Raw genomic sequence first — 13,724 nt, 5'->3', positions numbered from 1 at the left:
AAAATCAGAGCACTGCTTCAGAGAAGATGGCATGATAAGAAAATGTGAAGAAGTTTCAAGGTTCGTGTGTGAAAGAGACCTGCGTCAGTAGCAGCATTGATTTTCTCACAAAGGAGTGAACGTTTTCATACAGTTAAATTTACTGGCAGCTGCAGGGTCTGAGTCATTACACAGGTCTCATCTCACGGTAGTTTACACTGAGCCTTCTAATCCCTGCAAAGCTTGAGGAGGATGATGGGGAGGTATGGAACAGCGGTGGATAAGGAATGTGGCGCTCTCTAGTGGTAGCATGTATTGAGAGGCCTAGGTCAGAAGCAAAAAAGCTGCTTCCTTCACTGTGTACAAGGCAGCAGTGGTCACGTGAACGTCAGGGAAAAGATAAGAAACCTGGAGATGTAATGTGTTAGAAGAGGAACCAGAGGAGAACCATTTATGTGAATTTGTTGCAATAGGAAAAGTTTCAAAGTGAAGACATTGTATGTACAGTACACTGTTTGTAGGACTAAGTTGTAATTAGAGTTGTAGGGTTATAGATGTGGTTTTAGCCTTTTACACATTAATCATATGGAATAAAAGAAAACAGCCAAACAATTACAATACCCCTTTTCATTTTTCCCTCATGATTCTTCGCTAAATGTTTGTTGAAGTCTTCTGTGTTGCATTTCTTCCTTTCTTTCTCTGCTGTGTAGATCCCCCAGTGATGCAGCACTTCTAACTGGGTCAGCCTGTCCCTGCCTCACAACCCTCCCACCCTCTCTGTCTCTCCTAGTCACCCCCACCACGTCCTTTGGTTCCTCCTTTTCCGTTTCCCTCTATATGCATACATTCTGATAGACTTTTTTTTTCATGCAGCTCATGTGCTTACCATGTGCTGCAGTTCTCTCTCCTGTTCTCTCCCTCCTCCTCCTTTTCTGCTTCATTCATATTCTCTCATAAATGCTGTCATTGTATCTCAGCCTGTTGCAAAATGACTCCCTCCCCCACACATACATACACTCAACTGCATTTGTTTCTATCACTGTTTTGGGGTTTTGTTTTTTTTTTTTTGGCAAATTCATTTGTGGCCTGTCCGTCTAAATAGTAATGGTGTTAGCAGGTTTGTATGTGCAGGGCAGGGCACATTGCATGGAGAAGGTTTTTAAGTTATTCTGAGTTGCTGTTATGATTGGCCTAAACTGTCACACCCGTCGATGTAGGGGAGGATATATATACGACTGAGGGGTGTCCAATCAAACACTGTTGCCATGCAACAAACAGTACATACATATAGACGATTACAAGATATAGATAAACACACTATTGTAACATAAAGCAGTAATCATAACACCAAAATAAGATTTATTTTTTCCTTTAGGTCTTGGCCAAATATGTTGGACACACAAGGAATTTGACTCCAGTACAGCGGCTCTCAATTTGCTTTGTAGGCAACACGAAAATAATTTAAATAAGAAAATTTCAGAGGAGATAAGGGCATATTACCATAACATGAACAACCACTGCTGTTACAATACACAATAATCATTGAAGGAAGTAGACTAGGACATAGATGGACTATACCAAATGGGAAGTAGTTACAGAGGAAATCCTTGTTATGCTATATATCACAAAGTCTTTTTTCAGAATGGGACACAGGAACAGTGGGATGAAAGAAATCAGTAAACTGTCTATAGTGGGCTTAGATGTATAAAAAAAGCTATAAGTAATAAGTATTTTATTCTATGGGAATGTGACGTGACAATTAACTTCCCTATTTACTTTTAGTTTTAGTCCCAGCAACATCCTAGTTTAGTTTTATAAGAAACAAAACATTTGTGTTTTGTAAATTGCAGTAGCCTATTTCACATAACAGTTGCTGATCTAAATGTTAATCTATGCTTCTAACATACCAGAGATTTCTATACACAAAATCATTTTCTTGTCATTACCCCACTCACCATTTGAACTGTAAGGCTGTAGTATCTGTGGTACAAAACACATCCTTAAAGATCAACATAATGAATATTAGCAGTAATACTACACTTCTTTCAGCTCCTCAGTACTCGCGCATAAATGCTGCTAAGCCCCGCCCTTCGCCGTGTGATCGACAGCTCTGATCTCGAGACAGGGTGGCCAGTCACGCTCTCGCCATGCAAATGAGCCGCGCTCGGGCCGGGCGGGTGCCCATGTGGACCAGCACCATGCCTTGTTGTTTTGAGCGCTGATTGGTCCGCTGGCGCCCGATAGGTCTTCATGCGCTGCGGGCCAGCGGCGGGAACGAAAACACGGGGGACGAGTACGAGCAACGAGAATGTCCTTTTCCCGGATCCCACAGAGATACGCGACTAAACCGTGAGCCCGTTTGGTTCCAGGAGGTTTTAGACAGGTTTTTCAGTCTCTGTAATGTCAAATGAAGTGAAGTGTTGTGGCATGTAGGGGCTAACGGTCGCTGAGAGACCCCGCGCGGAGGAGCAAGGAGTGGTGCGGTCTCCGGGTTTTGTCGGAGGCCGTAGTAACAGGGCAGGCCAGGAATCCGGCAGGGGCGGGTCTTAACGAGAACACGACTCGCCTTGTTGTGTGTATTCCAGTGCTCGCATCGCCATCTTGTTGCAATCCTATTTTTACGTATGCGAGGATCTACTTTCCGTTCGCCTGGATTAAAAAATCCCCGTCTGCTTCCAAGAAAAACACCGGGGACGAAAACCTCCCGGCCTGCAGGTGTGAACCGTGCACACGGCAATTCCTAGCTGGACTCTACCAACCCCTCGGTCTTTTTCCTCCTTCGTCCCGGGCCACCGGGTCGCCTGCCGTGAGGGTTTAACGTTACGCGCAATGAGCATCGATACACTTCTGGAGGCGGCCAGATATCTGGAATGGCAAGCCCAGCAACAACAGATCGCACGTGGTAAGTTGAACAGCAGACTGGTCCATCGTGCTGGACATACATGTCACCAAATAACACTGTGTACTAAACCCTAAACTGGCCTTTTCTTTGGAGAGGGGGGGGACCTTATCCCGTTTCTATCAACGGCTGGTGTTGCATTTTTAACCGACCCGCCTGAGAGGAACGGAAGCGTTTGTAGTTTTTGTTTATCGGCCTGGGTTCGTGCCAAAAAGAGACTGAAGTCACTGCAAACTATCAGCATTTCCCCGGTGGATCATTATTGCACACAGTGGTCTGCACTTTACACGGAAACGATCAGACTTGTTTTTCCGAACTACTTTGCGCGCTCTCGGTGTGTATGTATGTATGTATGTATGTGTGTGTGTGTGTGTATATATATATGTGTGTGTGTGTGATCTAGTGACTCACCGTGCGTGTGAGTCTGTGTGTGTGAGAGAGATACAGCAGAGGAGTTCCTGTCATTAACCGCAGTCTATTCATGTTTTGTATCTTTGTAATGCTAATAATAGCGTGTGCACTTTGCGGGACATGGAGGTAAAAGCTGAACACAGCTGTAAAAACAGGCGATGAGGGGAGTTATTTTCCACAGGACTGGACAGGTATCGGTTATAAAAGAGCCCTTTCAGAATCGATTTGCCCTAGTTTTCTTTTTTGCCCGTCGAGCACCGGCAGGGCGGTGGCGAGCAGAGGCAGCTCTTTACATAATACCCTGACATTGCTCAGCTATCTCATGACACACACTGGGGCGGGCCCTCACGCGCTTTTACCCCGTCTCATTTGTATATGTTCGCGCGAGCATATAAAATATTGTGTCTGTGTTTATAGGATTTATTTGAAACCGATGACCTATCAATATACATAATGATCACTGACTATTGGAAATAGAGAGAGAGAGAGAGAGAGAGGGGAGGGGGTTGCTTTTTGTGTTTCTCCCCTCTGATGACGTGTCAGACAAATCAAACCCCCTTCCCCCGCATACTTACCCTACCGCGTGCTAGGATCCGCCCACAACGACCACGTGCACACAATTCCCCCTCCTTTCCTAGATACACACCTACACACACACATATGCACGCACGCACGCACGCACACACTTGTACCCGCCCTTCTCATTCAGGTTCCTGACAGTGGCGGGTCAGGGAGAGGTGGGGAGGGGGGTAAGTAGGGCAAACCTCCCTGCTCACCCCCCTCCACCAACACAGTGCTCTCAATGCAAAAGTTATGTAATTTAAGTTTGTGTGCACTTGACAATGGAGTAGGGTGTGTGCTGTGTATGTGTGGATTGTGGTAGTGAAGCTATAAAAATAAGTTGGAGTATAATAAAATATGTCAGTGTCCATGTCCGCACGTCACGGATTATTTTTACGGCTGCTGTTTGCACTCTTTTTTGTGTGTCATATTAGCAGACAGAAAAAAGGAACAGGCTGTCCAGTTTTGCAACTGCATTTTTACTCCTAAGTGACACCAGTGCATCATTTTAACAGTGTGGTTGAAAACATGGTATATCACTGGAGCTGCAATAACTAGGCAATTTAATTAATTTTGATAATTAAATGTTCATTTCAGGCATTTTTATGCCAAAAGCTAACAGTTTACAGTTTGAGGCGTCTGACATACAAGGACTGAATGCTTTTCTTTGTCATCTATGACAGCAAATGGAATAACTTTACGTTTTGGCATCTGAAAACATCACCTTGGAAAGTGGCAAACATCAAAGACAAACTAATTAATAGGAAAAATAATAATATAAAATAATATTCAGATGGGCCCATAACGAGGACAGTCTTTAGTCCTGCATATTATAAAGCATATTTTCCAGTGTCATTGTTATATCACCTTGAGGCAACTATATGCAAGATCAAACTGATGTCCAAAGCAGTAGTGATGGTGTTTTTATATGTTACTGGAGCTGTTCATAGCTGTAAAGTAGAAACTGTCATTTAATAACTATTATTAATGATGTTAATTTTTAATTATAGCTGTCCTAGAACGTTGATGACAGAAATTTCTGGAATGATAAGGCTGCAGCTAATGACTAGTCTAATAATATTCAGCTGGTTATCATACATGACAGAAACGAGAATAAAACCTTCACACTGGAGGATCTGAAACCACAGAATGATGAAAATGACTGACGCAATTGAATTATTACCAAAATGTAATTGATCAGCAGGTGAGATATTGTACGTCATAGTATTATATTATAGATTAATTTCAATTAATCAACCACGTCTGATCTTTCCAGATCTAGATATAAGGTCCTGTCCCACCCTGTCCTCCACAGCTCTGCTGGAGTTTAGAAGAAATGTGAGCATATGAATAATTGAGTAATCACACTGTAACTCCAAGGTTGCACTATTAATAGTATGTAGTTGGATTGTTGTGTAATCCCAGAGATTCAAATTAAAAAGGACTTGCCAAAAGTGCAGAGAAACCATTTTGTTGTGCAGGTGAACCATTGCCCCTGGTGAAATGAAATGACGTCATCAGGTGTTGTCAGTCTCATGTAGAGAAGAGATGAAAGTGTTACTTAACACGCAGCCAGGCATGTTGGCATGTGGTATTTCTGTTTTTGTTTTATAATGGTGCTGAAGGCAGGGCCGTGTGTTGGCGTTGTGCAGGTTTGAGGAATCCCTGGGATCTTCTGTTTCTAATGTTGCTGTTTCCATGGTAACTGAGGGCTTTCCACATTGCTTTGAATCTGCGTGCTGCGGTGTGCTGTAACTACTCATTCGTATCATTGAGCGTGCATATGTGCTTGTGTCTGTGTGTGTCTCCGCAGCGTGGGAACACTCCTGTCCTACAGTGCGATTCCTTTTTTTTTTTAAATTTATTTTTTGATTTTGTGTGTGTTACATGCTCGCTTATATGTTGTCATCGTGTTAAGTCTGATTGATCCAGCTCAGTGGCTCCTTGACGACAGTCCACTGCTGCTGGCCAGACGGACCTGACGTAACCCAGAGATGGAAGCATGCTCTGTGCTGGACTGCACAGAGACGGGGAGGGGGGCTCTCTCTAGCCAAAAACGGATGCAGACACAATTTCTGTTGTTCTTTTACTCCTCCCAGCTATCTGAATCCCCGATGACATCATTTTTTTGTCTGTGTGCACGTAGTGTTGAGATTGTTGACCGTTCAAAGTGACATCAGCTCTGACAGAATGAAACACTATAGTGAAACACCTAAGCTTACCTGCAGCTAACTTGTGTTGATATATTAGTTTAATTAATGATTTTCTCCTTTCACAGTCGTTATTATTCTGTCATTCTAATGTCTTTGATCTTATTCATAATTTTTTTTTTTCACTCCTTTTTTAGTTTTTGTTGAATGTTTTATAGCCACAGTTCATAGAATTCAAGCTCCTAATGAATGTAGACAAAACCAAGTTAGTGTTATTTTTGGGTTGATGAAATAAACAGGTACTGCTGACATTGTGACTGGCAGGAAGAAAACAGATGGTATTTATTATAAATATCTTGTTGTGTGGCTTGATGAATGTCTTGTCTTTTAAGCAACAACCTTGTGAAGAAGGAGGCTTTTTATATGTGAATGTTTATCACAGTGCATTATGATTAGCTAGAGCCGTTAACTTATCATTGTCCCCTGTACTGCAAAGTGGGCTGGCTGTCACTATCTCTGTTTCTCTAGCAGACAGATGGGGGGAAAAAAAAACTTTTATGTTTTCTTCTCTAATTACTTGAAGTAATGTACCCTGTGAATTTAAGTTAATGAACTTGATATTCTAGTCTATTTAAGGCTGTCATAAAATCTGATTTCTTTACTAATTGTCTGTTCTTGTTTTTTAGCCTTTTTAATAAAGCGTTTTTTAACTTACTTCGTTCTTTCATACTTTATTTGGTTTCAGTGTTGTTTGTTTGTGTGTTTAATGTTGTGTTATCCTGTTTGAAACTTGCCATCTTTTCCAGGTTTTCACTTGAATATTGCTAAGATTGCTAACCTCAGTGGGATTTGCTTTGGTAAATGAAATTAAATTTCCTACCTCTTACAGAGGAAGAGCAGCGCAAAGAGAAGCTCATCAAAAGGGAGTCGGAGTCGATGTGTGTGGAGCTTGTGACCTCTCCACCAGTCAGAACCAACCACATTACTTGGGGTGATGACACTCACCAGCAGCAGTCGCATCACCCTCCTGCCCCTCCACCCCCATCCCTCCCACCTCCACAAGTCCCCATTGCCGTCATCCCAATGGTCCCAGTTGTTACTGCGACACCCTCAGTCCCGCCCCTTCCACTTACAACGCCAATCGCTGCAGCGGCAACGTCACTCAACAGCGTCCCACCAGTCACGAACACCTCCCCTCCTCCACAACAGCAGCACCAGCAGCCAGCCTCGCATCACCTGTTGTGTGCCTCCCAGATCAAGGTAGAGCCTGTTCAGCAGTTGATTGGTGCAAAGCCCAACCAATCACAGCCTCAGGTTCAGATTCAGTACCCACCTTCAATCAACACTAATGGCTCCAGCACTCAGCATGCACTGGTTCCCCATCAAGCTCCACTCACGTCTCAGCCACGACCGAATGGAGTCACAATGGAGGACATGAAGGGGATGGAAGGGAAGAGGAGACCAGGAGGGTCAGTTTAGTGTGTGTGCGGGCGCGTGCGTGTGTGCGTGCGCGTGTGTGTGTGTGTGTGTTGGTACAAGAGTGTAGATGAGAATATGGTTGTATTTGATTTTTTTTTTTTTTGTTTGTTTGTTTGCAGAGCGGGGACTAGAGAGGTGCATAATAAACTGGAGAAGAACAGGTTAGTCTCAATAATGTGAAGCATTGTTGTGGTTGGTATTAACGTTTTTTTAGTTTGACAGTCACACATTTTTGTGTGTACGAGGTGTGTTACAGAAGAGTTTTATATATATATATTATATAATATATATATAAATTCAGGGCACTTCCTGAACTTGGTTAGCCTTTCAAGAAAATGACAGATTTACTAATAATAATAGGTTTTACTCTCTCGTTTTTGACTGTTGGTCCTACAGGCGAGCGCACCTCAAAGAGTGTTTTGAGACACTGAAGAAGAATGTTCCCAATGTTGATGAGAAGAAAACCTCCAATCTTAGCGTTCTCCGCAGTGCTTTGCGTTACATACAGGTATGTAACGCAACTGTAAGCCTTAATATAACGGTGAGGTCCAACACTTTGTTTTGGTCACCGGTTGTTTCTTCATCTTTCTCCAGTCTTGAATCGATTGGTTCAGTTGTGGGAACAGCACGGACTGGTTCAGTGTAGCTGGTACAATGCCTGCTTTGTTGGCTGTTAAGCCGTTGTTTAGTCTCAACCAAATAATGGTTAATCAGCCTACAATAAAGTTGTGAATGCGTACATCATTTCTGAGTCTATACAATGTAATGATTTTTTTCATAACCTTGGAGCTTTTCTTGAGAACATTAGTTTGCATATTAAGCATTTTGGTTGGAGTCTTACGCAGTAGAAATGTTGTGTAACTCCATCCTGTAGTTCTGTGGTGTCATGCGGTATGAAACACAAAAGGAACTGGTTGTCCCAAGAAATGAAATAACTTGACAATGGAGAAAGGTTTGTAGGATATTGTAGTTATGTAGAGAAGTTATAATGCATTTATGGGATGGAGCTGAGGGCGTTGAGGGGGAGGGAACTGCCTGAAGAGGTGCGTTCTCAGTCTACTAAAGCAGATGAGGGAGGATTTTTACTCTGCGACAGAAGTGAATTGCAGCCTGCAGCCAGATGCAGTCATTCCTTTTTTGTTGAGTTGAAGCTTCATGATTTTGAGTTCAGTGGAATATTCAATGGGGAGTCAGTGAAAGGAGCTAAATTAGGCCATGAGATGGAAGAACTTGTTCAAAACAAGACTGGCTTCGAGATTTTAGGCAGTCTTCAGGGAGCAAAACAGGGATGTGAGACAGAGCCAAGCTGCTGATGAGGAAACACATACTGCACCGCTTACTTAAAGTTGTCATCTTTTAAAAGTAATCTACACAGGAAATTCACCAGTCACAAAAACTAATGGCAGCTACTAGTACTGAAACTAGCCTGTAATGTAATTTCAAGAGCAATAATCAGTAGGTTTTATTGTAGATGAGTGACTCGCCCCCGCTGTTTTCTCCCACCTTCTCATTTGCTACTTTTCCCTATGTAAACCTCACTCTCTGCCTCTCCCAGAGCCATGTGAGATCTGAGCACATGGCTAGCACAAGGCTGATGACGCACCTCACCCACTCTGATCTGCTCTGCACCTCTATAGACTACAGAGAGAGGGAGGTTAGCGAGTACAGTGAAGTGGCAGTGCAGCAGCGTTTCCATAGTTATAACATTGAGACAGATCAAGATTTAAAAGGAGTTTTATCAGAACTATTGTCTGTATCACCCTTTTTATCTCTTCACCCATCTGATCCTGTGTCACCCTGTTGTCTCTTGCCTTCAGAACACTTGGTAACCATAGCAACAGGCAGCAGGTGGCCAGGATACTGTAGTCAGTCCATTCCTCCATGTTTTTCTGCATGGGAGAGTGTGTATGTGATGTAAAGACTGAACCAGTTGAATTCTGGCTACATTAGTCTTTTTGTCAGAGGTTATGAATGATGGAACAATGTGAGGTTTCACAGCTTCGTTTTCAGTTTTACTAACTCTTACTGGAAATTCAGATGACATGTCTACTCAGATACATATGTGATTAAGGAAAATATATCTGGAAGATTATTATCATTCAAGTCATTAGCAGTGTTTTTATTAGAGCAGACGTTGAAAGAGGAAGGATAAAGGAGGCATAGATAAAGTGGAGGAGGAGGGGGATAAGGCACGTGGGTGAATGTCAAGGGAGCGATGGAAAGGGGACTGTGGGATGGAAGTATAGAGGGGGTGGGGGCTGGGAGTGATCTGAAGCACTCGACTGGCAAACGGCCAGTAATATCACTCCTTATATGTAATCACCTCTATGCATCACCCAGTTAGATGGCTCCTTGTGTTTTTTACAAACTGCTACTCAAGCAGCCAAATCCTCAGGGATGAGGTTGCCAAGGAAACGGTTATGGGTGGCAGCTGTTTCCTTGGTGATTTGCTGCAAGACTAACAGTGTCTGTGTTCATGTGGGGAGACCTTAAAATGATGTTCATGGATGCACATGCGCACAAACATGAGCAGTTACAGCCCTCTGTGTGGCCAGTCTCAGACAGGGAAGAACATCTATTGGTTGTGTGATTGTATGTGTGTCAGTAGTGTCATGCTTTGTCTTGAAGTCTAGCAGGTGTATTCAGTGATTGTGCACATGCAGTTGAAGCTACAGTTGGAAAGACTGTAACCTAGTAAAGACTGAAAGTTGCCATTCACAGATAAGCACTAATATTATTTAGCATTGTTAGGGCACCTGTATTGTCATTTGTAAAATCTTCTCATCCTTATCCAGAACCTCTTTAAAGCTTATGCTTTCAAATAATGGGAATTGGCTGCATGTTTGAAAGCACATGGTGGGCAGGGCATTGGATGAGAGATGGGAGCTGTTGTGAGATGGAAAAGGTCAACAGGTGTGTACTCGTTGCTGTTACAAAGAGTACTGTGAATTTCTACAATGGGTTCGCGTGTGAGGCCTTCACGTGCCTGTAACCAGCTTTACTCACTGAAGTGAGCATCCTGTAGTAGGTTCACGTGTCCCATATGCTGTTTTTCTGTCCTTGCTCTGGTATTTCTTCTTCCAGGTAGCACCAGCATCTCTGCCTTTTAGAGTTTATGTTGACTCTACAACAAATCAACTGAATATTCAGTTTCCAGTAATGTGGTGACATTAACCAGCTGCTCAAAACATAAACCAACCAACGTTTGACTGTTTGCTGACTGTTTTCCCGACTTTCCTGTTTTACCAAAGCATTTTCTTCCCGTACCTTCTCTCTCCCTCAATCCTCCTTAGTAATCTGTGCTAATGTTCTTGGCCTGTTGGACTGTTTGGTGTTCATGCGTCAGCTGATCCACACAGAATCTGGGTCACAGAGATGGTGTGGTGGAGCTGTGGAATCTGCGCTCCATCTTTTTTTTTATTGCTCTTAAGTTTTCTTTCGACTTATGTCTTCTGCTGTGTTTTTCTTCATCTCATTTGTAAATTTACAAACGCATATGCAGATTGCTGCTCAGGGCCTGGCACCACTATGCTGTTATTGAGTCATATCTGACTGTGATCCAGTGACGACAGAGTTGCTGGGATGTTGATGACCTTTGTGATTGGTGGAAACAGAAGACTGTAGGACATTCACTCCCACTCTGACTCTGTTCACTTGAAAAACAAGAATGACATCCAGGAAGTAGGAGGAACTTAAATAGATGACACAGACAAAAGCAATGTGAACATGCTTGAATGTTCATGCTTGGCTTCCTGCTGGTGTGTGTAACTGGGGTGGGCACAAGAAGCCTGTGATTCATTAATGCAAGCTCAGAGAAATGTGGGAACTGCCAACATATAAAGCTGGCCTTAATTCCTTTTTCTGTTGCAATGCCAGTTCTTTGAACTGTAGATTTTTAAAACTAATCCTTGCTTCATAACATGTCTATAATGTTTATTCTCAAATAGTGGCCAAGGTCTAATGAGAGACAGAACAAGCTTTTTTGTTTCCCTTTCCCCTTTTTTAAAAAAAGAATAATTTGACCTTTTACCCCCTTTTTTATGAGCTACGCTTGTCAGCTTGTAATTCACACTTTACCTCCTCCTTCTTTTTTTAAACTTGACTAGTTTTTCAGTATTTCAGGGGTCATCATTTCTCTAATTCCTTCACAGTCTTTGACTGAAAACTAATTTTGTAATAGACATCTTTTCATATTTGTGTTTTTAGCTTTATTATTTTCTATGAGAATATGCAGTGTATGTAACTCTGGGACATAAATTTTTTTAAATTATAGAATATGATTGTACCACCATTTACTCTGCTGTTTGTGTGTCCCCTGAAGACTCTGAAGCGGAAAGAGAAGGAGTATGAACACGAGATGGAGCGTTTGGCCCGAGAGAAGATTTCTACGCAGCAACGTCTGGCCGAGCTGAAAAATGAGCTCACCCAGAGCATGGATGTCATGGAGATCGACAGAGTCCTCCGGCAGACCATCCAGCCAGAGGATGACCAGGCCTCCACATCCACCGCCTCAGGTACAGGGATGAGCTGCAGTGCAACGACAGATAAATGTATATTTTTGTATAGCAGGAGAGGCAGAGGCAGCCTCTAGTCGCTCAGTGGACTATAAGGTTACATAAATGTAAAGTGTACATACATAATGGCATAATGAAGACTAACAGTTTCCTCTCTTGCTCACAGAAGGAGAAGACAACTTTGAGCAGGATATGGACGAGGATGTAAGCGCTCCTCCTGCTCCTGCGACCCTGCCCAAAACAACTCCCACCATCTTACAGGCCCAACAACTCCTCACTCCTCACCTGTCAATCCAGCACACCACCTTGCCCCTTTCTGGAGTCCTGACCACACCTTCTTCTGCTCCTGCTGCCCCTCAAACCATCGCTCCAGCCCCAGGCCCACCCTCTGCACCCTCGGCCCATCCCATACAGCCCCCTGCTGTACAGGTCCAGCCCACTGTCATCGCTCACGCCGCTGTCTCTCATCCTTCAGTCATCCAGGCAGTTAATCATGCTCTACCTGCTAATCACAAGCACCTAACGCACATTGCTCCATCACCTGGCCCCATTTCTAACCCTCAGCCAATCACAGCGGCTTCAGCTGCCACCGCCACTCACCAGCCAATAACCGCCCAGCCCATTGGACACATCACCGTCCACCCAGTAGCTCACCTGGGAGCTCCTTTGCCATCACACCTTCCGACTCTTTACCCCCAGGGCGTGTCTGTCTCCCAGCCCACTGTGGTGGGCCACATCACTCACACGTTCACCCATCACACACTTCCGCACGTCCAGTCTAATCCTCAAGCCAACTCTGGAGCCCAGGTGAACAGTGCGGCCGTGGGAGGACAAGGGAGTCCGTCGCTTGGGAAACCCACAGCAGTGCTGGCCCCCCACCCCCAGCTGGTTGGACAGGCAACTGTCCTCAACCCTGTCACCATGGTTACAGTCCCCACCTTCCCTGTCAGCACTCTCAAACTGGCCTGAAAGAGTGAAGAAAGGAGCAGGAGGAGAGAAAGATTCAGAACTTCTGAATGACATTTTCCCCTCAGACACATATACAAAAGAAGATCAACTTGAACAACTTGTGATCAATATCTCCAGAGATAGTTTGGTCACAACTCTGTTTGTGAACAATAACATTAAAGCAGAGTCAGGAGGTCGGGCCATTGTCTGTGAAAATGAGACTGTGACATTTGCCTTCGCAGCAAAGGCAGGAACTCGGCGTTACCTTCCGTCCTTTCCTTCTTCCTTCCTTCTCTCCTTCCTGTACAACCAGAAGCACTAACATAATAAGCTCAGCTCACACTCAGGCATCAAGGATTTAACTTAACTATTCACTCATGCATTGAGGGGAAACACATGAGAGCGAGAGTTGTTTGTCATCGGGCTGTTGTCATGGTAACGCAATTTGTACCCGTTCCATGTTAATGTAATCATAACGTCGTGTTAGACATTGTGGTGGAATAATGTCTCTGTTGTGTCTGAGAGCAGAAGGGGAGCTCAGTATTCTACCTGGTCTGGATACGAGGTTACTCATTTCAGACTTGTCATTTGAGGACACTGATTCCCATCACGTCTCTGTGCTCAGTTTGAGGCTAAGATGCTGTATAAGTGCTCAGGAAACCAGCCAGAGTCATTCCAGCAATATTGGTGTGTATTTACATTGTCACGCATCATACTGAATAAGAATCTGCATCGCAAATGACTGAAATGTGTGTGGTGATTTTAATTTGAAAGATGATCCCA

At 43.7% G+C, this 13,724-nt stretch overlaps 1 protein-coding gene across 2 annotated transcripts; it reads left to right on the top strand.

Moving 5' to 3' along the window:
- Positions 1-2,284: 2,284 nt before the first annotated feature.
- On the top strand, positions 2,285-13,683 carry mntb (MAX network transcriptional repressor b). 2 transcript variants are annotated; one of them, XM_026328183.2, is made up of 6 exons: positions 2,285-2,881; positions 6,890-7,469; positions 7,599-7,640; positions 7,867-7,987; positions 11,801-11,993; positions 12,160-13,683. In XM_026328183.2, exons 1-6 carry the CDS (start codon positions 2,809-2,811, stop codon positions 12,960-12,962), a joined length of 1,812 nt encoding a protein of 603 aa, XP_026183968.1. In that variant the 5' UTR covers positions 2,285-2,808; the 3' UTR covers positions 12,963-13,683. The 2 variants fall into 2 exon arrangements, with proteins under 2 accessions (XP_026183968.1, XP_026183969.1); XM_026328184.2 differs by having other exon boundaries at positions 2,286-2,881; positions 7,876-7,987.
- Positions 13,684-13,724: the final 41 nt, after the last annotated feature.

The sequence above is a fragment of the Mastacembelus armatus genome, chromosome 14 (genome assembly GCF_900324485.2).
Source record: "Mastacembelus armatus chromosome 14, fMasArm1.2, whole genome shotgun sequence".
Classification (NCBI taxonomy): Eukaryota; Metazoa; Chordata; class Actinopteri; order Synbranchiformes; family Mastacembelidae; genus Mastacembelus; species Mastacembelus armatus.
The sequence above is the reverse complement of the archived record's forward strand: the minus strand, read 5'-3'. Positions and strand labels throughout refer to the sequence as shown.